This window comes from Mirounga angustirostris, unplaced genomic scaffold (assembly GCF_029215605.1).
Source record: "Mirounga angustirostris isolate CCGP_5_RB_7025 unplaced genomic scaffold, mMirAng1.0.hap1 SCAF_17, whole genome shotgun sequence".
Lineage (NCBI taxonomy): Eukaryota > Metazoa > Chordata > Mammalia > Carnivora > Phocidae > Mirounga > Mirounga angustirostris.
The window spans coordinates 24,360,165-24,384,657 of NW_026991725.1; the positions used below are offsets into that span (position 1 = coordinate 24,360,165).

General features: G+C 46.1%; 1 protein-coding gene across 1 annotated transcript; it reads right to left on the reverse strand.

The window, feature by feature from the left end:
* Positions 1 to 746: 746 nt before the first annotated feature.
* CWC25 (CWC25 spliceosome associated protein homolog) lies at positions 747 to 23,815 on the reverse strand. Its single transcript, XM_045889013.3, has 10 exons — positions 23,457 to 23,815; positions 20,882 to 21,054; positions 13,743 to 13,979; positions 10,318 to 10,387; positions 9,560 to 9,687; positions 8,820 to 8,883; positions 7,941 to 8,152; positions 7,506 to 7,604; positions 2,679 to 2,840; positions 747 to 2,177 (listed from the first exon to the last, which is right to left on the reverse strand). Exons 1-10 carry the CDS (start codon positions 23,472 to 23,474, stop codon positions 2,063 to 2,065), a joined length of 1,278 nt encoding a protein of 425 aa, XP_045744969.2. The 5' UTR covers positions 23,475 to 23,815; the 3' UTR covers positions 747 to 2,062.
* Between the last annotated feature and the right edge of the window lie 678 nt (positions 23,816 to 24,493).

Here is a 24,493-nt window from a genome sequence, read left to right on the forward strand (position 1 = left end):
AGCGGCTGCCCCGCACGCCCCTCCTCCCCGGGCCTGACAGGAACCGGGTTGGCCTTGGGGCGCCTCAGAGCCCCGCACCGGAACGGAGAGGGGAGGAGGGCTGGGGGTAGGGCTCGCCGTCTACCGCGGGAGGGTCCCCCTGTCTGGGCCCCCCGCCCCCCGCCAACCCAGGGTTTGGCTCTTTCCCTCAACCTGATGTGCCAAGATGGCGGCGGCGCCCAGTCTCCGGAGGGGAGGAGGGGCGGGAATGCGAGGAGGGTGGGACGTACCATCCCACCCCGGGGGAGAGAGGAGGAACCCAGCAAAGGGAAAAGGAAGTCCTGCCGGGAAAACCAAGGAACGCCCCCTCGCTCCACCCAAGCGTGGATCTTCCCGCTCCCCTGGGCCTGGAGAGCGCTCCACCCGCGGGTCACGCCCCTTTTCCCCGGGGCCAATGAGAGCAGCGGGCCGGGAGCCCTGGGTTTTATGAATGGGTCCCGCACCCACCCACCAGCCGCTTGGCCTCCTCCCTCCAAAGGGTCGAGTTAAGAGACCGGCGGCACCTTTAGACATCTATCCTACAGCAGAGAATCCTAATCGTCTTATTCTCTGGCTCACTTCATGACATCTTTGAGTAAACTGCCCACGCTTTGTTATATAATTCCTCTCGAAGGATCTCCAAACATTTGACACAAATTACGGGTCAGTATTGTTCTGTATGGGAATTCGTAAATTCGGTACTCAGCGCATGGTTGCTCTTTAAGCAGTTACAAAAATAAATGTAGCCTTTATTACCAAGTAATAAAATAAAAGACATAATTAGCATAGAGAAGCAGGATGTCGTGATTAAATGAATAACAAGGGTGTGTTATTTTCTTTATGGGGAAAGACTGGGTTTTAAGTATTATAGTGCCTGGCATCATAAATGCACAAAAATATAAATCCAAATTCGTTTTAAGCAGAATTAGGGATTAGCAGAACAAGGAACTAGCCCGGCTAATGTGTGGGTCAAGAGGGCCTAAGGAGTTCATGGGTCAAATGAGGGCTTCTGGTAAAAGAAAAGGGAAAAGAGTAAAGGAAAGAGACTGGTCCCAAGTCTTTGGGGTTTTTAATACCTGACTAAAAAATAGTAGCAAACTCCTGAAAATCTACAATTGTAATAAGATTACTACATGATTAAAAGGAAGCCATGAAATAAAACAGCTTCCATTTTATTTTCTTTTAAGAGCCAGGGTGGGAGCACACTAGTAATTTGGTCCTGACTCCTAAAATCATTTGACTTCACCGCTGCACTGCCCACAGGGGAGCCTGTAAGCAGTGTAAAAGGACAGATACCCTGGATCCTATCTACAAACCCAGGCTCCTCCTAAACTAGCCGGATTCAGAGGGGGAAAAAAAGCTGACCTGCCTTACTGTATTACTCAGTAACATATAGTACAGTCACTTACCAAACAAGATGTTCTCACAAAGCTAACTTTTTAAAAAGCATGTAAAAATTATACATTTATACACATACGCACTATACTTTTACAGTTCAAAAGATAGTCAACAGCTCATCTAGTGCTTTTCTGGATTGTTTCCCCTTCCAGATTCTTTGTCACCCCCTTGGCTCTGCCCTAAGCTGACATCATTCTGTCATATTATCTACTAAATCAAGTAGATGTTCATTTACCCTACTAAGCACAATCTATCTGGGTGACTCGAGAGAGAGGTTTCTGCAAGGTCCGGTCTACACTGAGGCACACTGTTCTCACAGCCGGGAAGAAAGTGGCATAGTGTAAGTATCATGACCGCAGGAAACAGCCTTCCAGAGCAGGATGAGTGCTCACACCTAGAGTGTCCAGGGCCCACTCACTAAAACCTACAAGGCACTCAGCAAAAGTTACTGAGGGTCCCACAAAGTGCGCCACACTGGTTCCCCAAGGAAGTAAGCTGTCTCAGGAATCGCTGGAGGAGAGTCATCTGAACAGCAGTGCTCTGACAACTGTACAAGAAGTCACTTGAACTCTTATAAAGAGAATGTTTAAGGGATCAGCAGCCTCCCTGGAAAATTCAGGAAAACCAGCAAGAGAGGGGATGGCTTTCATCTTTTCATAAAGTTCTTCTCCAGAGCTACTGAGGTTCTCTGTAGAGAGTAGATGTTCCGTTTCACCCTATCCTCCAGGGAGGAGGTAGATGCGCTCTCTAGCTTCATGCGGCTAAGAAGAGAAGACAAGAGAATAACGTGAGTAACAAGTATTTGTCAACTGGTCAACTATCTGGCAGAAATAGAAGAAACAGGTTGCCAGCCATAAAGCAGATGGAGAAACCCAAGCTCTTTTAAGCCCATGCAGGTAACCTTGGAGTGGACTCCATCTGGAACTCAATTTGTTAAAACAACTTCCATCAAGGAAAAGTTATCTGTTTTGGAAACCAAGTAAAGCCTCATTGGAAAAAGGCCTCCTGAGCCATGAATTCTTATTTAAATGGAAGGCAAGGAGATTCAGTGAAAATACCAATTCACTCCTCCTTCCTTCAAATAAAAAATATCCCACTGTCTAGCTAGATGCTGGGAGTAGTAACAAAGGTGGCTTGGAGGCTGACCTCCCTGTTCTTGCTGCAGACACAGAAACACCAGGAACACAATGAATGAATCAGCTACCCAGCTGCCTCCTTGGGACCACAGCCATGAAAGCCCTTAGGCAGCAAGATGCACTCACTGGATAAACTTCCCATCCCGGGCACCCAGCTTCTCCAGCCTCTGTTCCCGTTCGTCATCCTTAGCGTGCCTCTTGAGGACATTCAGCCTCTCTTCCTCCCGCCACTTGGCATTTTCCATCATCTCTTGACGTTTTCGCTCTAGTTCCTCTGATGAGAGCTTTCTGTTGAACACAAAACCCATCCTATCAGGTCTACTTCTCTCCCAGCAAAAAAAAAAAACAAACACTACAGGGAGAACAGAAATCAGGTAGGATCCCCCACCCTGCTCTCTCTATGGAAATGCTCAACCCAGGGCCACCCTCAGCATGAGTTTCCTTCCTTCCTAATATCTTGGGCAGGTGGCTTCATCCAAATTTCAAAGACTTGTAGTGACAGATTCCATACTCTCTCTCAGTAATCTCTGGAGTGATTCATTATTCTAAACATTAAATACAAAATATTCTAATTGTTTGCTCAATGACTTATTGAAGAACACAGGACTAAGTTAGCCATGTGACTGCTGACATCTACCATCTACCCACTGGAAATGCTTAGAAATTCATGGACATAGCCCAGGAGTACACCGCTTTAGGAATAAGCTAGAAGCCAGATGCCTGAAGAATTCAAGTCAATTCAACTTAATCTCAGAGAGTAATAGGTAGGTCTTCTTCCCTGGCACTCACTGCAAATGAAGTCAGACCAAGAAGAGGTAATAAACCAGGTCAATCACTATTTAACAATGTCAGAAATCCAAATCCATTGCTTCTCAAATGGGTGTGATAAGCCCATTTAAAAGATCCCCCTTTAAGGGGAAAAATAATTCGTGGAGTCCCATTAGGGAGTGGAATTCAATTTTGAGACAGAAACTTAAAACACTAAAACTTGACATTTAGTTGTCTATAGTGAAATGACAATGCTCCGTTTCAAAAAACCCACTAAATAAAATATATAAAACCACAAAGAGAATAGGAGAGGAGATGACATTGGATAAGAGATGTCTAAAAATTATTGGAAGATGGAAGTGGATGAAGGGGTGGTAACTACTTTTTACAGATTAGAGAAAACTCAATCCCTTTAAGTGCCCAATAGTAATCAGAAGCAAAATCCAGGAAAGGCTCAGAGACTGCAGGCACCAAGTAGAGGATGGTGGTAAAGCTCAGTCTTTAAGTCTGTATGAGGAGGGGCGCCTGAGTGGTTCAGTCGTTGGGCGTCTGCCTACGGCTCAGGTCATGATCCCAGAGTCCTGGGATCGAGCCCCGCATCAGGCTCCCTGCTCTGCAGAAAGCCTGTTTCTCCCTCTCCCACTCCTCCTGCTTGTCTTCCCTCTCTCGCTATGTCTCTGTCAAATAAATAAATAAAATCTTTAAAAAAAAAAATGAAGTCTGTATGAGGAGCAATTAAGACACCCTGGGTCCTCATGCCTAACTTGGGGAAGCCAGTGATTGTTCTCCCAAGCATCAACAGGAGACCCTCCAGAAGGGAGACCCTTCTAGGAGTTTCTGAAGAACTAAGCTAGACAGGAAATCAGAAGTTGCAGGCTAATCAGGCACAGCAAAAGGAAGCTGGCAGGGCCACCAGGGGTGGAAATAATTTCTCCCAAAATGCCAGCAGCCAGAGTTAGAGCCATTGGTCACACAGCCAGAGGGCTTTTTCCTTCTATAGAAAAAAAAAATTTTAAGATTTATTTATTTATTTGAGAGAGAATGCAAGCAGGGGGAGGGAAGAGGGAGAGGGAGAGAATCTCCAGCAGGCCCTCCACTGAGTGTGAAGCCCAACACAGGGCTCAATCCCATGACCCCATGATCATGACCTGAGTGGAAACCAAAAGTCAGGCGCTCAACCGACTGAGCCACTCAGGCACCCTCTTCTACAGAAATTTAATGGTTCCTGGGGGCCTGGGTGGCTCAGTCGGTTAAGCGTCTGCCTTCGGCTCGGGTCATGATCTCAGGGTCCCGGGATCGAGTCCCGCAGCGGGCTCCCTGCATGGCGGGGAGCCTGCTTCTCCCTCTCCCTCTGCTGCTCTCCCTGCTTGTGCTCTCTCTCTGTGTCAAATAAATAAATAAATTTTTTTTTGAAAAGAAGAAATATAATGGTTCCTGACAAGAAAACCAAAGATACTGACATAAAAGTGTCCCCAGCTAAAAACTAGTTCAAACCCAATCTCCCACTAGTAGATAAGTCCTGCCCATACACAATACAGTGATCTCAGCTTTAATTCCTTACTCTTACATATGAATAGACAGTAAAATATCAAACATTTCAGGAAAGCCTCTCACATGAAAGAGACCAAAGGAAAAGGGAACAGACGAAGATGAGGCACAAAACTTATTAAAAGTTTACAATTAAAAATTTCACTCAGAGGGCGCCTGGGTGGCTCAGTTGGTTAAGCGACTGCCTTCGGCTCAGGTCATGATCCTGGAGTCCCGGGATCGAGTCCCGCATCGGGCTCCCTGCTCAGCAGGGGGTCTGCTTCTCCCTCTGACCCTCCTCCCTCTCATGTGCTCTCTCTCTCTCATTCTCTCTGTCTCAAATAACTAAATAAAATCTTAAAAAAAAAAAAAATTTCAAAAAAAAAAAAAATTTCACTCAGATAATGAAAGATATTACATCGATAAAATGAAAAAGGTTTTTTGGTTTTTTTTTAATTTTTTTTTTTTAAGATTTTATTTATTTATTTGAGAGAGAGAGAATGAGAGAGAGCAAGAGAGGAAAGAGGGTCAGAGGGAGAAGCAGACCCCCCGCCGAGCAGGGAGCCCGATGCGGGACTCGATCCCGGGACTCCAGGATCATGACCTGAGCCGAAGGCAGTCGCTCAACCAACTGAGCCACCCAGGCGCCCTGGAAAAGGTTTTTAAAATGAAACATTAGGGAGGGGGCACCTGGGTGGCTTTGTCCATTGAGTGCCTGACTCTTGGTTTCGAGGGATGGAGCCCTGTTGCTCTGTGCTCAGCAGGGAGTCTGCTTGAGATTCTCTCCCTCTGACCCGCCCCCACTCTCTCTCTCTCTCTAAAATAAATAAATCTCTCTAAAATAAGTAAATAAAATCTTTTAAAAAAATTATAAAAGTGCTGTGTTGCCTGTAAGAAATTTTGTAATTTCAAAAGCAATGGAAAATATTAATTAAATGGGAGTCCCACAAGACCCCAAAAAATTTTTACAAGAAAAAAATAGCCTTATTCCATAAAAGTTGTTTTTAAGAAGATTTTATTTATTTATTTTGACAGAGAGAGCTCACAAGCGGGGAGTAGGGCAGAGGGAGAGAGAGAGAAAATCTCAAGCAGACTGCCCACTGAGCATGAAGCCCTACATGGGGCTCGATCGCAGGACCGTGAGACTATGACCTGAGATGAAATCAAGAGTCGGATGCTTAACCAACTGAGCCACCCCCCAAATTTTGGTGCCCCCAAAATTGCTTTAAATTGAGCATCTTACTACAAAAGAGAAGCTTCATCTTTTCAGCTGTTAAAATCATTTTAGATCACCAATTAAAACATACAGACAAAAGAAAATGCACACATTTAAAAATTCTCAATTATAGCCATAATTTTTCTTTTTATCTTGATTCACTGTCATCTTAATTACATAAAACCACCTCCACCACCTGGAACACCAAACCAAAACACATAATGAGATCACAAAATCTATGCATGGAAGTTTCTGTGCTTTTACTCCTGGGAGAGAGAGGTCTTAAGGGCTCTAACCCATTTAAATCACAAAATTCAACACAAATATTCTAAGGGTTAGGATAAGAAAGGCTGATAAAGTAAGACAAACTAAAGTGATGGCAGATGGCAAGAGAGACAGAAAAACAAAGTAGGATCTGAAAAAGCATAGTCACACACTGACCAAGAGCCTTAAAACACAAAAACAAATACATACGCTCATGAGCATTGACCCAAAGAGCAGTGTAACTTCCAGCCCAGCTGAAAAACTGTCACCAATAAAAGATTAAATTCTACATAACATACTCTGTCTGGCAGGCAGGGAAACATATAACATATTTTAGAAAGTTGTCAGTCAAGATTAAAACTTTTTAAAAAGTTTCTGTTCCTTAGAAACTTAGGGAATCAGGCAATCAAGAGTTAAAAGGGACCTGTAGGGTCTGCCTCTTTTTTAACATAGTGAATACAAGAGGTGGTGTAGACTCCCAGTGGTTCTCAATGTTGACTGCCTGTTGAAATCACTGGGAAGCTTTAAAAATACTGATGTCTGGGCCCACCCATAGAATTTATGATGTAATAGGGCTGGGGTGCAGCCGGGTAATGGAATTTTTTTTAAGCTTCCCAGATGATTCTACTGTGCAACCCATTTGTTTAGGCAGTAAAAGGAAGTTCACAAAAGTTGCCCGGCTCCTCTCAACTTCTACAAAGAGTAAGCGAGACCCCCCAGAAACAGCCTTTTGTGGGCACAGCCAACTCCCCTCAGGTCCCAGGGCTGAATGCCCCTGTTCCGTCTAACTCACTCCATACCCAACTCCAACACAGAGTCCATCTTAGGGCGTCTGCCTTCAAGGAGAGCACCCTGCTTCCCCTTCAGCTGATGCCTCAAGAAAGGAACACTCTCTCGAGAAAAGCTTCTCTATGGAAATCTCTATGAGAATTAGTATGTTTACAGATGTCCAGAGACAGTCACTTAAGCAATTGTTCATTAAGTTAAAACTATTACTTTGTCCTTTCAATGTGCCTCGCAGGGAAGGGAGGCGGGCCAGACTGTTAAAAGCTGACAGGAAGAATAAAAGCTGGTTTGGTAAAAAAAGGTGATGTAGATTATCCACTTGCCCTGGTTTGAGCCACTCCTAGACTCAGGCCTGCAGAGTCTGCAGTTCACATCCGGGGCTCCTGACTCACCTGGTGTATCCAGGAGCATGCCGCCTTTGGTAGATCTCCTTTTTAGGTGATGGGCTTTTAGTTCGGCCTCTATCTCTCCTGTTGACCTTTGAGTTGTGCCTGTGACAGACACAGAGTGGGCAAAGAGGAGAAAAGCCTTTTCAATACAGGGGCTTTTATCATGTCCCTCAAATAATGGGAGAAAAGCTAACAGTCTTAGAATTATAATCCAAACTGAAGAGAACAGAGGGCAGAAGTGGAATAAAAGCAAACACATAAAGATATATAAGATTTGATATTCAACTCATTCCAAAGATTCCACATATATAAATATGTAGTTCTAGGGGCCTGAGCTTTACATTGAGGTGGCCGGGGGTGGGTAACGACAGGGAAATATACCTGCTGTGACCAGCCCCCACATTTACAAGCCATTTCCCAGTGAATTCCTACACTCACGATTTGCTTGGCCTCGGGGACCGTGACCTTCTGCCTGGGGATCGAGAATTCCTGTCCCGGGACCCCGCTTCTCGGGTGCTCTTCTTGTTGGCATGTCTGGGAGGTGAGTGGGAGGAGCTTCTGGACCTGGAATAATTCTTCAACCCGTGCATTCCCTTTTGCTTGGCCATCAGAGAACTCTGCACTCCATGGCTATGGTAGGAGTCCCTGATCTGTAACATCAAGGAAAGGAAGAGAAGATATTCATAGAAGAATCTGCAGCTCAGGAGAGAACTCACCAACCAGCACCCGCTGGATGTTTCACTGTTTCACAAAGCAGTGAAACAAGGAAATGAATGAGCACTGAGGTTCTGTAGGAAGCCAACCGGGCGTACCCAGCCCATCACACAGTTACCACAGAGAAGCACTCAAACTTAGCAAAGTTCTCTGCAGAATCCCCTCAGAGAATGGACCCTGCCAGCCACCTGCACTGCCTTCACTTCACCACAGCCTGAGTAGGAGCAAGAGGCAGGACATGGAGACCAGGACCTAAGGTTAAACCTACTAAGGAAAAAAGGAATCTAGAGGGATGGTGGTCAAAAGCCATCAACCTGGAAGCTAAAAATGCCTGCATTTCATGGAAATTATGTGCAGAGGGAGAGGCAGAATGCCTGCAGGCCCCACTAGTGGTTTAGGCTCTCCGCTCAGAGGGCCCTCAGCCCCGGTTGGAGGCTCAGGGGTAAGGAATGGGCCAGCTCCCCAGCAGCCCTGACCCTGGTGGCCCAAACTCCTTCCTTCCCTCATGATGTCCAATTGGCTGCAAGAAATGTTCTCTGTCCAAACAGGCTCTCAAGTCAACACATTCCAAAGTCACTCCCTCTGAGATGCTCACATCCTTACCTGTAAGCCATATCCCGGGGCTCTGGACAGCACAGGGGAAGAATCTGCCATCTTCTTTTGAGATCTAAGCGATTAAAACACACATTCATTGAAAAAGAAAATGCATAAAGGTCCAGTTTAAATCCTTTGTGCTGAAGCAAGCTTCCTGCTTCAAATGTGACCTTTCCCACTTGTGCTACACTCGGCAGTGGGGCTGCCTATTTGGACTCTCTCTGCTGGAGAATGCATCAGCAGAGTCATGTTTTCCCTGTGAAAACCCGCGGGCCTAGCTTTTCAGCCCCAACGCCTGAACACATTCTCCTCTCACCTCGTGCTGCTATTCTAGGGACTAAGAGTGAGTCAGCAATGCCAATGCTCACTGCTCCCACAGACAAGACACACAGAATGGGCCCAGATGGGCCCATTAATGCATTAAAAAAAAAAAAAGAAAGAAAAAAAAAGAAGGCTACATAAAATCCACTTCCGTCTTGGAGGAGTCACGAGCAGAGACGGAAGTCACATCTAGGATGTCTGCGCTGAGACCTACAAGGCTACGGTCAGCTCCGTGAGGGGCCGCGCCGAGACCGCCAACGAACGCGGGTGCTGGATGGTGAGTTCTGTGGGCATGGGGCCCACGTGCGAGGGCTCACCCCTGAAACCCCGGTGCCTGGCAGGTCCTAACACAAAGCAGGCGTCCGTGACTATCTGGAGAATGAACGAGTCAATGAGTCAACGAGGGAGGCCCGCCTCCACATGCTCACCTCCCCCGGCCGCGCTCCTCCTCGCTACTGCAACCATCACTACTTGAGCTTCTGTGCTTATGTTTCTTGTGCTTCTTTTTCTTCTCCTTCTTCTTCTTCTTCTCCTTTTTTTCCAGACTCATTTGCAACTAGGAAACAGCCAGAACATAGCCACGTAAGATCAGGGAGAGCCCTGAGGGGCCTGGTTCATGCACAAACTACCTGACTCTGTGCCTCTGGGTCGACAGGGGTCCAGGATGCTCACAGAGCTTCCCTGTCAACAGGAGGAGGCAAGTGTTAACCCTGGCAATGCGCACACACCTCCCTGGACTACTGAACGGACACTCTGGTGGGTGGAGCTAGGACTCGGTATTTGTAAACCATCCCCAGAACCAATGCCTTGGAATTCCCAATCTGTCCAAAGAACTCCAACTCCATTGAAAGTAATCGGGGACTGCAAGATCAATTTTTACATTTTCCTTACCAACTAATCCAAAACACAATCACATGGTATGTCAAGTGAATGATAAATGGGCCCTAGAGGCTCGACACGTGATCTCCTGAATACACTGTATGATCAGGACTTCCACAGGCATGTCCCATACTCCTAATTTCTAAAAAAAACTGACATCACATAGTGCTTTTCCAACCAAACAACATGAAAGAGGAAATCATTCTGCTTTCCCGCTCATAAGGTAAGAGTGAAATGAGAGTTCTCATGTTAAGTAGCTACAAGATCCTCTTAGTGTTTATTTGATAAACTACAATAAACTACTTACCAATTCTTTGATTTTCTTCATTTTCACAGGATTATTCAACACCTCTCTTTTTTTCTCCTCCTCCTTCTTCCTAAAAAAAAAAAAAAAAAAAAAAGAGGAAATAATAAAAATCATGACTATCTCTTTTGGCCAGGGGATTAAGTCATTCATTCTACTCTCCACAAGTCTACACAGCAATCTTTTTTCCAAATGCACGCAGACAGCGTTTGTGTGAAAAGCTGTATGGTGGTGTGGAAGCCTTCGGGCTTCTTCCTCAAACCTACAGAAGGGACTGAATTGGAGGGCAAGGTTACACTGCTTTCCTGTGGTACAGAAGAGTGCGTGTGGGGGCGCCTGGGTGGCTCAGCCATTAAGCGTCTGCCTTCGGCTCAGGTCATGATCCCGGCGTCCTGGGATCGAGCCCCGCATCGGGCTCCCTGCTCCGCGGGAAGCCTGCTTCTCCCTCTCCCACTCCCCCTGCTTGTGTTCCCTCTCTCACTGTGTCTCTCTCTGTCAAATAAATAAATAAAATTAAAAAAAAAAAAGAAGAAGAGTGCGTGTGGGCTGTTCCTCATTAGGCTTTATGCTCAGGGCTTCCCGGCTGGTCAAGTAAATGGGTGTCATCCTGTGTATCAACCGGTTGCTGCTTAGCACGAAAACCAGCTGGGAAATAAAGAGAATGAATTCCTCTTTCAAGAAGTCTTCCTCTCGGGGCGACTGGGTGGCTCCGTCGGTTGAGCGTCTGACTCTTGATTTCGGCTCAGGTTGTGATCTCAGGGTCATGAGATACAGCCTTGTATCAGGCTCTGCGCTCAGTGGGGAATCTGCTTAGATTCTCTCTCTCCCTCTTCCTCTGCCCCTTCCCCATCTCTCTAAAATAAATAAAATAAATCTTTAAAAAAGAAAAAAAAAAGTCAGGGCGCCTGGGTGGCTCAGTTGGTTAAGGGTCTGCCTTCGGCTCAGGTCATGATCCCAAGTCCTGGGATCGAGCCCCACATCGGGCTCCCAGCTCAGTGAGGGGCCTGCTTCTCCCTCTGCCTGCCACTCCCCCTGCTTGTGCTTTCTCTCTCTCTCTGTCAAATAAGTAAATAAAATCCTAAAAAAAAAGTCTTACTCTCATTTATTGCTCATGACAGTAAACCGGTCGGCCTTCATGGAAGACAATTTGGCAGCACTTATCACAGCCCGCATAATCTTTAATCTTATAAATTCTTCCTTAAGAATTTGTTACTGTAAGGATATAATCCAGGAAGGTCCCTACAAAGCTGTCCATATTATAACAATGAAAATTTGGAAACAAGTTAGGGCCCAATAAGAGAATATTAATAAATAAATTATGGTATATCCACACAATGTAGACATAAAAAACAGTATTATAGGAGCACAGTTAGTGACATAGAAAGATGTTTGCTATATATAACTAGGTGAAAAAAAGGAGTTTATAAAATAATACGCATAATATTTGTACATCAATGTTCAGAGCAACATTATTCACAATAGCCAAAAGGTGGAATTAACCCAAATGTCCACTGATAGATGAAGAGACAAATAGAATGTATACAGTGGAGTATTATTCAGGCTTAAAAAGGAAGGAGGGGACGCCTCGGTGGCTCAGTGGGCTGAGTGACTGACTCTTGATTTCGACTCGGGTCGCAGGATAGAGCTCCTCGTTGGGCTCCCCACTCAACAGGGAGTCTGCTTGAGGTTCTCTCTCTCCCTCTGTCCCTGACCCTGCTTGCACACGCTCCCTAAAATAAAGTAAGTCTCAAAAAAAAAAAAAAGGGAAGGAAATTCTGACACATGCTACAACACAGATGAACCTGTGAAGACCTTATGCTGAGTAGAATAAGCCAGCCCCACAAAAACATAATTACTGTGTAATTTCACTTATGTGAGGCTCCTAGAGTAGTCAAACTCACAGACACAGAAAGTAGAATGGTGGTTCCCAGGGGCTGGGGGAGGGGGAAACGTGGACTTCTTGTTTCACGGGTAAAGAGTTTCAGTTTTGCAAGGTGAAAAACTCCTAAAGATGGGTGGTGCTGATGCCTGCCCAACAGGGTGAATGTACTTAATGCCACTGGGCTGTACACTTACAAAGGGTTACGACTGTAAATTTTATGTTATGTTTTACTTACCACAATTTAACTAATTAAGAAGCTAACAAAATGGAAGAAAATATTTGCACATACATACACAGTATCTTTACATACACCTAGGCAATACCTTTACTATGTAAATAACTTCAGAATTTTTTCAAGGGGCGCCTGGGTGGCTCAGGTGGTTAAGCGTCTGCCTTTGGCTCAGGTCATGATCCCAGGGTCCTGGGATCGAGCCCCACATCGGGCTCCTGGCTCAGCGAGGAGCCTGCTTCTTCCTCTCCCTCTGCCTCTCTCCCTGCTCATGCTCCCTCTCTCTCTCTCTCTGTATCTGTGTGTCTCAAATGAATAAATAAAATCTTTAAAAAAAAAAAAATTTTTTTTCCAAAATTAGAAATATAAATGACAAATGTTTTTCGATGTTCAACCTTATACACTTGAAATAAAATGCTGCAAATTAAACCAAAAAAATTAATATGCACAGCATGAGTTGGCACCCAAAATGCAACTCGACTTTGATATGTTACATATTAGGATTTCACGGAAGATTCTAACGTTTCTTTTTAAAGGCTTCTGCTGTACAAAAAAAAAAGAGGAGGGCGCCTGGGCAGCTCAGTTGGTCAAGCAACTGCCTTCAGCTCAAGTCATGATCCTGGAGTCCCGGGATCGAGTCCCACATCAGGCTCCCTGCTTAGCGGGGAGTCTGCTTCTCCCTCGACCCTCCCCCATCTCATGCTCTCTCTCTCTATCTCATTCTCTCTCTCAAATAAATAAAATCTTAAAAAATAAACAAACAAACAAAAAGAGGGGTTGGGCGGGGTAGAAGGCCTGCTCTCCCACCTATCCCGCTCTATACATAGTCCCAAATTTCCAAGAAGCTGCCAGCCTTTCTCACCTTGCTTCTAACTCCTATTTTTGTTCAAGAGCCAAAGGTAAATGAATAATCTGGTCCGGTCTGGTCCACTGGCCATCACTTATCACATGGCCTAGATAAGACACCCACAATAGATCCTCCTTCCCAACATCAGGGAAACCAAATAGAGACAGATCCTTTTACAGGGCAGACAGAAGCCAAGAGGAAACCAACTGTGAAGCTAAGCAACTCCGAAAAAACAAAACAAAACGGGCGCCTGGGTGGCTCAGTTGGTTAAGCGACTGCCTTCGGTTCAGGTCATGATCCTGGAGTCCCGGGATCGAGTCCCACATCGGGCTCCTTGCTCAGCAGGGGGTCTGCTTCTCCCTCTGACCCTCCCCCCTCTCATGTGCTCTCTCTCTCATTCTCTCTCTCAAATAAATAAATAAAACAAAACAAAACAAAACAAAACTCTTCCCAGCTGGCCACCAGTATACCTGATGATGAAGAGTGGGTCCTCCCGGATTTTGCTGGCCATATCAAGAAGGGAATTGGCACCGGAAGGGGCAAAAATAGAGCCTGGGAGCAGTCCTGTCTCGGAAGAACAGCCTGCCTCCTTCTCCTCCATCTTCTCGAAAACGTACTTGTCAATGGGGCGCCCCAGCAAGTACTCATCGCGGTTCACCATCCCACCAGGACCCTGATACATCCAGTCCAATTTTTCTTCTTTTTTCCTAGTTCAAGACAAAAAAAACACAATCAAAGGAAACGTAGACTCTTGCAGACCTACACATGCAACCCGAACACGAGGGCTAGAGGACTCCAGCTGGTCGGAGCAGGACTCATTCTCCAGGCACCTGGCAGAGCTAAACCCTGTGCTCCATGTGGCACATGAGAACACATGGTGCTTGTCAGCATGGAGCTCACCATTCAGGGGAGAGATCGTTTCCCCACTCTTAACGCCATTTATGTGGAGAAAGTATCCCTCAACCTGAGGCGTGGACATTTGCTCAGGGCTTCTCAAGCCTCCTTTACCAAGCCTTTACATTCTGCTTTCATTTTGAGGAGAATCGGAAACAAGCAGCAGATTCTGGATCATCTCACCACCAAGAACAATCTCAGGGACCGCATATGCAGTTCCGTGAAGTGTGTTTGGGTGTGGCTTGTCACATGGGCACCAGCAGCAATTCTCCACTTGGGAAGATAATGAGAAAAGACCAGGGATAACTGAATAAGCAAATTATGCTTTCAAGCCAAAAGAGAGGGGCCAAGTCATGTCCAATATTTGCCAAACAATACTGCCGTGTGGTTCGGAGAGAAAAAAGTGGTGGGAAAATCGCACCTCACACAACAGACAGAAACGGCATGCTGAACTCACAAAGGCCTGTGTGGAAGAGCCAACACCACGCTCACGCTGCAAGCGGCAAAGCAGTTTCATCAGAACAGTATGATCCGTAATGTTAAATTCAACGTTTATTGAATATGGCTTCTTAACATTTGTGTATTTATTTTTGCTTAAGATTATGTAACAACTATGAGCATAAAGGATGTCTTCCTAAGTTATATGTCTTTGGACAATTTTTTAAAAGATTTTATTTATTTAGGGGCGCCTGGGTGGCTCAGTCGGTTAAGCATCTGCCTTCGGTTCAGGTCATGATCCTGGAGTCCCGGGATCGAGCCCCGCATCGGGCTCCCTGCTCGGTGGGAAGCCTGCTTCTCCCTCTCCCACTCCCCCTGCTTGTGTTCCCTCTCTCACTGTGTCTCTCTCTGTCAAATAAATAAATAAAATCTTTAAAAATATATATATATTTTATTTATTTATTTGAAAGAAAAAGAGTGTGTGCAAGAGCGGGGAGATGGGGGAGGAACAGAGGGAGGAGAAGCAGACTCCCCACTGAGCAGGGAGCACAACACAGGGTTTGATCCCGGGACTCTGAGATCATGACCTGAGCCAAAGGCAGACACTTAACCGACTAAGTCACCCAGGTGCCCTGGTTTAAAATATTCTGATTAAAACCGTCCAGAGGTGCCTCAGTGGCTCAGTCGGTTAAGTGTCTGACTCGATTTTGGCTCAGGTCATGATCTCAGGGTTGTGGGATCAAGCCCTACATCAGCCTCTGCACTCAGCGCAGAGTCTGCTGGAGATTCTCTCTCTCCCTCCATGCTCACGCTCTCTAAGTAAGTAAATAAATAAACAAACAAACAAATAAAATCTTTAAAAAATAATATTTTAAACCAATGATGGAGGGGCATAACCCTTAGTTTTAGTTTAGTTTGGGTTTTTTTCCTATTAAAAGGATGGGTTTAAAAAAAAAAAAAAAGGATGGATTTGAGAAACATTATAGTCTAGAATTAAGAACTGATTGTGGACCACTGGGGTCGGGCCCCACCCAGCTTGCCTGGCCTCACTCACACCACTGGAGTCAAGATGGAGGAGTATAGTGAGGACCATGCCCTGTGGGGGGTCTTTATGATGAGTACCATAGGTACTGATATCTTTCAAGCAATTAAAGGGTCTCACCATTCTCCAGCTGGAATAAACCAAAAACTTCAAGGGAGTTTGACAGCTATTAAAATCAGGCCTCGGGTGCCTGGGTGGCTCAGTTGGTTAAGCCACTGCCTTTGGCTCAGGTCATGATCCTGGAGTCCCGGGATCGAGTCCCGCATCAGGCTCCCTGCTCAGCAGGGAGTCTGCTTCTCCCTCTGACCCTCCCCCTTCTCATGCTCTCTCTCTCTCTCTCTCTCTCTCTCATTCTCTCTCTCAAATAAATAAATAAAATCTTTAAAAAAAAAAATCTTTAAAAAAAAAAAAATCAGGCCTCCACAGTTGGGAGGTAGCTTTATAGTTTAGGGAGGCCTGTTTTCCAGATTGACTGTTGAATGGTTCAAGCTAGAGGGAAAGAAGATCTCTGGAACTCCACAAGTGCTGCCTTACTAGGAGCCACAATGGCAGCAAGAAATGGACCAGTGGCCATGGTTGTTGGGTCAGCTAGGATGGGTGATCCAAGGTTTAACTGGAGGAGCTGGTACCCGGTGGACAAAACTTGCCTTTGTGCAGTTTCTCAATTGTCCTTAGTTTGCTGAAGACCCCTCCCAGTTGCCTTCAACCCAGTTACCACCCTCACCATTGGAGACTATGGACAATGCCAATAGGACTTCTCTCCCTGGATTTCTTTTTTTTTTTAATCTATTTTTTTTTTAAGATTTTATTTATTTATTTGACAGAGAGAGAGAGACAGCGAGAGAGGGAACAAAAGCAGGGGGTGTGGGAGAGGGAGAAGCAGGCTTCCCGCGGAGCAGGGAGCCCGATGTGGGGATCGATCCCAGAACCCCAGGATCATAACCTGAGCCGAAGGCAGATGACTAACGACTGAGCCACCCAGGCTCCCCATCTCCCAGGATTTCTTTAACAGAATAAGTTGTAGTTCAAGAAGGATTTGGGAAGACCAAGGCATTCAGAAGAGTGCACGGCACAAAGTAAGTACTAAATAAACACTAGCTGGCCCTTTTATTAGCTATGTATACGCTTCTCTCTCCCACCAGGTTTACTCACCTGTGAATCCCAGACAACTGCCTAATGATCACGTGTTCAGTGTTTGCCATTTTATGGTCAATGGATCTTGAGCAAGACAGTACTTTTTGAAAGAAAAGCATGTCTTGGTGATTGGGTCAGGGGAACTTTCAAAGGACATATCAAAGACGACTGGAGGGATCATGCCTATGCATGCCTGCCACTAACAGGGATGGGGAAGCTGAGAAAAAAGATTCATTTATCCATTTGTAAACATTTACTCTGCTACTTCCTAGAGCCAGACAGATGAGGAAGGCCAGAGGATGAAAAAGATTCAGGCAGCCAGGTCGCTCATAAGCTACTGGATGAGGCACAGAGGTCCACACATTACCAAGCAGTGCTGAGGGGACTAAGGGAGTCATCAGCATGAAGGTGACAAGCGGCCCTGCAGGAATGAAGTAAATCTGACAGAGAGAGAATAAAGGGAGAAGAACAGCTAGGAGATGAGGGAGAAGCTAAGTAAGTGAAGGAAAGAGAAGACAGGATATAGGAAGAGGTAGGAGGACAAGCAACCTGTAGGCCAAGAAGCAAAAACGTCTCTGGGCAAGGGCAACTGGGTCAAATATAGAAGAATGGATATAAAAAATGAAGGCAGGGGCGCCTGGGTGGCTCAGTAGGTTGAACATCTGACTCTTGATTTTGGCTCAGATCCTGATCTCCGGCCAGGGGATCGAGCCCCATGTCAGGCTTCGCACTGGAGTCGGCTTGAGATTCTCTCCTTCTGCCCCTCCCTTCACTTGTGCGCGTGCTCTCTCTCCCTCAAATAAATAAATAAATAAATAAAATCTTACAAACAACCAACCAAAACCAAAAAACAACAGCAGATACTCCTATAAAGTAGTATTTTCACGGCTCTGTTGAGTCTTGACGGGACTCAACAAGTATCAGTCCTATTCAGTCAGGCCCTCTAGTAAGAGAACACACTGAATTGCCAAGATCCAGGGCTTGGCCTGGTTCCACCACTACCCAGTTGCATAGTTACTTCTGTGCATGCAAGTTACTTCCATATCCCTGTGTCTAAAACAGAGCTAGTAACCACCATCTCTCACTGTTAACTCTGAGTTTTTAGATGAGAAGATACTTGGGAGAAAAGCCATGTAAAATCAAAATGATCTTGGGGTGTCTGGGTGGCACAGATAGTTGAGTGACTGACTCTTGGTTTCGGCTCAGGTCATGATCTCCGGATCCTGGGACCAAGCCCCACATTGGCTCCACGCTCAGCGTGGAAATTGCTTGAGAGTCTCTCTCTCTCCCTCTGCCCCTCCCACTCATGCTGTCTCTCTCTCTAAAATAAAGAAATCAAATCTTTAAAAAAATTAAAAAGGCAAGATGATCTACAGATTTTTTGTTGTTGCTATCATTAAATATATAGACCACGTTCTCAATCAAGCTGCCCGTTAGGATCACCAAGAGCTCTTAAAAGATACAGATGCCCTTGCTCTACACACCCCCTGCTATTCTTAGGGAACCACTCCCATCTTTAATCTTCTAAGAATACTCTAAAGTGCAAAGGCTGAGAAACACTGGTATGGACCACCATCTAGAACACGTAATTTTCTAGCATTATCAGTAAATACTAAAGCAACACTATTGCAAAGAGGGATGTGGACATCCAGGATAATACGTGTATTAAGTTTTCTATTTGTTCTGAGAGATGCATTATAAATTTAGAAAAGATTATCTGACCCATGGAAGTGAATCATTACATGGTAAAAGGATTCTACGGGCATTTTATAGGATAAATTAAAAGCATGTCACTGTGCAAAGAGCTATACAAAGCAGTGAGATGGACAAGCAGATGATTAAATACAGCTGCAAGTAAAGACCAAAAAAAGGACATACATGCTGACCTTTGTGTTTTATAATGTTCGAGGATACGTGAGGGGGCAAAAAAAAAAAAAAAAAAAAAATCAAAAGAATATAAAATCAACTTCCTCCTACTCACAACAGGTAAGCAGGCATGAGAGTCAGCAAAGGATAAACGTTTAACTCCTAGCTCTGAAGCTGTTCATCTACACTCCCATCTCATTAACTAGACTCTGCAAAGCCCAGATTTCTGATACAACAGGCGTATGATGTGTAATGCTTTGCTGAATAAGAATTTCAAGGGGTGCCTGGCTGGTTCAGTCAGAAGAGCATGTGACTCTTGATCTCAGGATTGTGAGTCTGAGCCCCACGTTGGGTGTAGAGATTACTTTAAAATAAAATCTTAAAAAAATTTTTTTTTCGGGCGCCTGGGTGGCTCAGTCATTAAGTGTCTGCCTCCGGCTCAGGTCATGATCCTGGGGTCCTGGGATCGAGCCCTGCATCAGGCTCCCTGCTTAGCAAGAAGCCTGCTTTTCCCTCTCCCACTCCCCCTACTTGTGTTCTATCTGTCAAATAAATAAAATTTTTTAAAAATCTTAAAAAAAAAATTTTTTTTCAAAAATAATTTTTTTACTTTTGGTTAGTGGAAAAGCAAAATCTTATGACTAATAAGTACTGAATCTAAAATTGGTATCTGTTTTAAAATCAAGGGTTCATAAAATCTAGTTTCACATAGAACAATGTGTGTTCACCTTATAAACTGCCCAGGAATTAATCTGAATGTGTGAAATTTACTGACATTAAATTATAATGTAGGCACCTGGCTAGAGCATGCAATTCCTGATCTCGGAGTTGTGAGTTTGAGCCCCACATTGGGGACAGAGTTTACTTAAAAAAAAATAACAACACATTTTTAAAAATGTAAAGTATATAATTTACATAAAGCATATAAAGTAAAATAATTTAACGTACGTCTATGGTACTAAAAAACATAAAATTTCATTCCCTTATCTCATTTGATGTATTAATGTCATAACTATATTTTGTTCTATTTAAAAATTCTAGGGCGCCTGGGTGGCTCAGTTGGTTAAGCGACTGCTTTCGGCTCAGGTCATGATCCTGGAATCCCTGGATCGAGTTCCGCATCGGGCTCCCTGCTCGGCAGGGAGCCTGCTTCTCCCTCTGACCCTCCCCCCTCTCATGTGCTCTCTCTCTTTCATTCTCTCTGTCTCAAATAAATAAATAAAATCTTAAAAAAAAAAAAAATTATCTTTAAAAAAAATAAAAATAAAAAAAATAAAAATTCTAAAAAACTCTATTTTAAAACATTCCAAGTTTCACACTTGAGTCAGAATGGCCTTCCCCCCAATCCAGTATCCTGAAAGAATGTGACTGTCACCATGCCTAAGTTCCATAATGCCATTTCCATGTGTATGTTTCACATACACACACCACCCTGAATGTCACAGATCCTCTTGTCATGAAGTATGAAGGAAAAGCCCTAGATACCCAATGGGGAGAGTATGCCACCCTCCACCCCAGAGACATGAACGAGGAGAATGACAGTACAGATTACTCCGATTTTAGTCTATATGTTGTTTTCACTAAACTTAAGAATGCGCCGTACGTTTTATGCTTCTTATTTTTCTCAGAATACATTTGCTCCCACCTCATTTTATGAGATGAACAGGTTAATGATCATCTGCTGCTCCTATCCTGTATCACACATGAGGAAACTGAAGTAGGGTGAAATGGAGTGGGACTGTCCACAGTCACACAATTTTTACTGACAGACACCACCCACCTGCTTCCATGAGACCTCACTGCCCCCCTAACATGAGTCTGCAGTACATAAACAAACAAAAGCAGGACTGAGGCCCGGACACACTCTGAGAGGTGGGGAGGAGGCAATCATCCTCAGGCATGCTTATTAATCACCAACCATGAGCGAGGCCTACACTAAGCCCTTTACACGCTATCTCATCTGATCCTCCACAAACCTTGGGAATTGGGTACTCTCATTCCCCTGGTTCTACTGAGGTAACTGAGGCCCCCACACTTGCTCCCAGTGACACAGTTAGGCTGTTACACGCAAAGTCAGCCTGAGAGCCCAGGCCGGATTGACTCCAAAACCCATGCTCGCAGCCAGCAGTTCTATGACAAGTTGATGATGCAGCTGCAGGCCAGCCCCGCAGTGCCCCAGGCCACCGGGACAGCCCTAGCCCCACTGCCCCACTGCGGCCTCAGCCTCTCACTCACTTGACAGCCCCAACATCCTCAGCGTAGCGCTGCATCTCTTCCCGGGCCCTCTCCTCCCGCAGCTCCCGCTGCAGCTCCTCGATCTTCTTCCGCTCAGCCTCATGCTTCTGCTCAGCCTTCCACACCTTCTCCACATTGCGGAGGGTCTGTGGGTGCCAGCTCTTCTTCAGATTCTGTGGTGAATGAAAGAAGGGAGAAAACAATGCAGGGGGTGGGTATTGGCCCCTCCATTCCCTGTTCATGCCCAAGCAAACATCTAAGGGCAAGACGTTCTTCACAATGGTGAGGTTGGCACCCAATAATCTCTCACACATCTGGGGGTTTTGTTCAAGTATGTAAAGCTTCAGCATAGAACAGGCCTTTTCTGGATTCCCTTTGAACACTGTTAGCTTGAAATGTTTATGGATCAGACTTCCACTGACCATGCCTGAACTAAGGTACGGTGGTGACAGGACAGGGGGGATGGGCAGAGAGGTGGGAAGGTAAACTCTGAAAGGCAACAGAACTCTAGTGCGTTTGGCAGGGGACATTCATTTTTATGAACACAATCTTCTTCTCCTTGAGTCCAGTTAACCTGCCTTAACCTTATGTGGTTTATAACCCCACCAAGTACCTCTTTCAACCTTCCTTCTTGGGAATCTCCCCTCGGTTCTGATCTCCCCTTCATGCTGCACCCTGAAGTACCTCAAGAATGCTTCTCATCTCCCTCCTCCCCATCAGCCACTGCTTTGGTTCAGCTGCCAACCAGGGAAGGTTTCCTGGAAGAAGTGACATCTAATGACAATTACAATTTAGCCCAGTGATGTAGGAAGCAGGGAGGAACAGGGGTAGATTTCCAGAGGGAACAGCACACACAACTGCAGGCCCAGTGGTGAGAAAGAACATAGCACAAGAGATTCTGTGGGGCTAAAGAAGGCATGCAAGCTGATGAGGAGGGGGGTCTAAGATGAAGCCAAACAAGCCAACTAAGAAAGGAATAGAGTAAGGGCCTTATAAACCATGTTAAGGGGGTGGGCTTTATCCTGTGGACAGTAGGAAACACTAAACAGTCATATGCAGGTGACAGGCATGACTAGCTATCATGTTTAGAATGCACTGGAGATGGCAGAGATTGAGGACCAGGAGACCAGTGAAGAAGCCTAAATGAGAAAACCTACAAGAGGTACCTGGCATATAGAAGGTATTCAGTCAATGAGGGCTCTCTTTTCTTTCTTTTCTCTTTTCTGCCTTGTCCTTTTCCCTTCATCAGGCTGCTCAGTCCCCTACCCCACCCGTTCCCAGCCTTGTCCTACTGGTCCTTCTCCCCTTCCTTCAACATGGGTGATTCTGCCCCCTAGGGAACATTTGGCAATGCCCAGAGACATTTCTGGTTGTCCCAACTGGAGGAGAAAAGTGGTACTGGCATCCAGTGGCTAGAGGCCAAGGATGCTGCTAAACATCCTACAATGCATAGGACCACCCCCCCACACACACACACAAAAAGCAAAACAAAGAATTATCCAACCCAAAATGTCAATAGCACTAAGAAACCCTGAATTAGAGCTTTCCTGTCCCTAAATGCAGTTACCTGAAGAACATGCTAAATTGGGGCGCCTGGGTGGCTCAGGCGGTTAATCGTCTGCCTTCGGCTCACCTCATGATCTCAGGGTCCTGGGATGGCGTCGTCAGGCTCCCTGCTCAGCGGGAAGTCTGCTTCTCCCTCTCCCTTTGCCCCCCACCCCCACCGGGCTCGCTCACTCACTCTCTCATAAATAAATATTCTTTAAAAAGAATACACTAAATTGTATGAATCTTAGAGTCTTGGAAAGCATTCTAATCAACAACACCTGACAAACTCTAATACAGATACTGGACAGGTGGCAAAAACGATCTATTTGCTGATTCAATCAGCTACACTTTAAAGAGGTTAGCATCTTTCTGATCTTGTACCATGTTCTTGTGGGTCCTCTGCCCTATCAGGAGCTCAGCACACTACAAATGAACTATACAGTTTAAGAGAAATTGCCACATAACTTATATTAAGTGCTATAAACTCAGAAGAAAGCTGTCACTACAGATCAGAATGCAGCATTGAAGGAGGAGGGGAAGTCAGAAAGGTGGACGTGAAGAAGATAATTTCGGGTTTAAAATAGATATGGCTCAGGGGTGAAGAGAATGGGGCACGACCACCCCTACTACAGCCCCAAACATGACTGAACTCCCAGCTGAGGAAGAGAGAAGTGTCCCACGACAAGATATACAAAATCAAGCCTGCGTGACTTGGTATCTGCCTCCTTTCGTAGGCATGATTCCACCACCACCACCCCCTCCCGGACCTTCCCAGAATTTCCAGCCGGGAGGGCCCCCAGTAACAAACACACAAACACCAGCCGCCACAGCTTCGCACACCTTCCCAGATCTCTGCCTGGTCCCTCCGTAGCCCCAGAGATCGGTCCCCTCTCCAAGACTACGCTCCCTTCTTGCGAAAGCACGGCTGTGTAGCCGTGCTCACCCACTCCCACACCCTCCAATTTCCGTCCCCAGCCGGGGTCGGTCTCCCGCTCCGTCCTCCCCCGCCCAGGCCTCCCTCACTTACCAGATCTCCGCCCCCCATGACAGCTGAGAAGTTTCCTTTCTGCGCGGACCTGGAGGACGCGGGAGGGATCGAGAGGAAACGCAGAAAAATAGTTCAGCGGCGACCTGCCTGCCACTTTTACTGCCCGATCTAGAGCCCACTTCCGGGAGGGCGCCCTATTACTGACGTCGGCGTCGCGGCACGATGACGTTTAGTACTCTGTCGCGCAGTGCGGTGTTAGCGTCACGGGCGGTCTCACGGCTTGCGGCCCAGATCTCGCGGCGCCTGCGGTCCGGTTTTGGACACCTCTGTTGGCACCTCACCCGGTTTCGGGAACGCTGTGTTGAGACGGCGCGGCTCGGTCCTCTTACGGTCGGCCGGAAGCCCCGCCCCGACCCCGCCCCCGACCCCGCCCCGCCGGCCTGTCACCATGGCAGCGCGCCACGACGTTCCCCCCGCCGCGCACAGGCTCCACCCGGCTTCTCCGAGCCCGGCTCCAGTGCCAGTTCGCCCAGTTCGCCTCCACCGCGCACACCCCCCTCACGGCCTTTCAGAAAGGTTTTTCAAAGCCGCACTCCTCTCCAACCTCCACGCAGGGTCCACTCTTACTCCAGGCCTAGTTTATCGAGGGAAGCAGAAAGCATCCCACCGAAATCCCATCGGCTTCCCTAAACCAAACCTTTATTATTTTTTTATTGGATGAGGCCCACCCACATAAGGCTCTCTACCCAAAAGGTGGGGCTCGAACTCACGACCCTGAGATCCCAAGAGCCTGCTCTACCCACTGAGACCGCCAGGCGCTCCCTCCTGCACCAAACCTTTAGAATCTGCCTGCTTCTGCATTTCCTTTCCCTTCATTTATGTCGGAAGAGGCGTCCTTCCCGTCTTAAGTCCTCACGGTTCATCAACTCTGCATCCGACCCCTCACATCTGGTATTACAGATACCTTCCTCCATCCTGTAGCGCCCTCAGTACTGGCCCTTTGTCATCAGCATTTTTTTTTTAAGATTTTATTTATTTGGGGGCGCCTGGGTGGCTCAGATGGTTGAGCGTCTGCC

Excerpts from the sequence above, each read along its gene's own strand:
- CWC25 (XM_045889013.3), bottom strand. Across the intron at positions 10,388-13,742 it reads GACCCACTCTTCATCATCAG|GAAGAAGGAGGAGGAGAAAA; the intron begins GTATACTGGTGG and ends TTTTTTTTTTAG. Across the intron at positions 9,688-10,317 it reads TGAAGAAAATCAAAGAATTG|TTGCAAATGAGTCTGGAAAA; the intron begins GTAAGTAGTTTA and ends GCTGTTTCCTAG.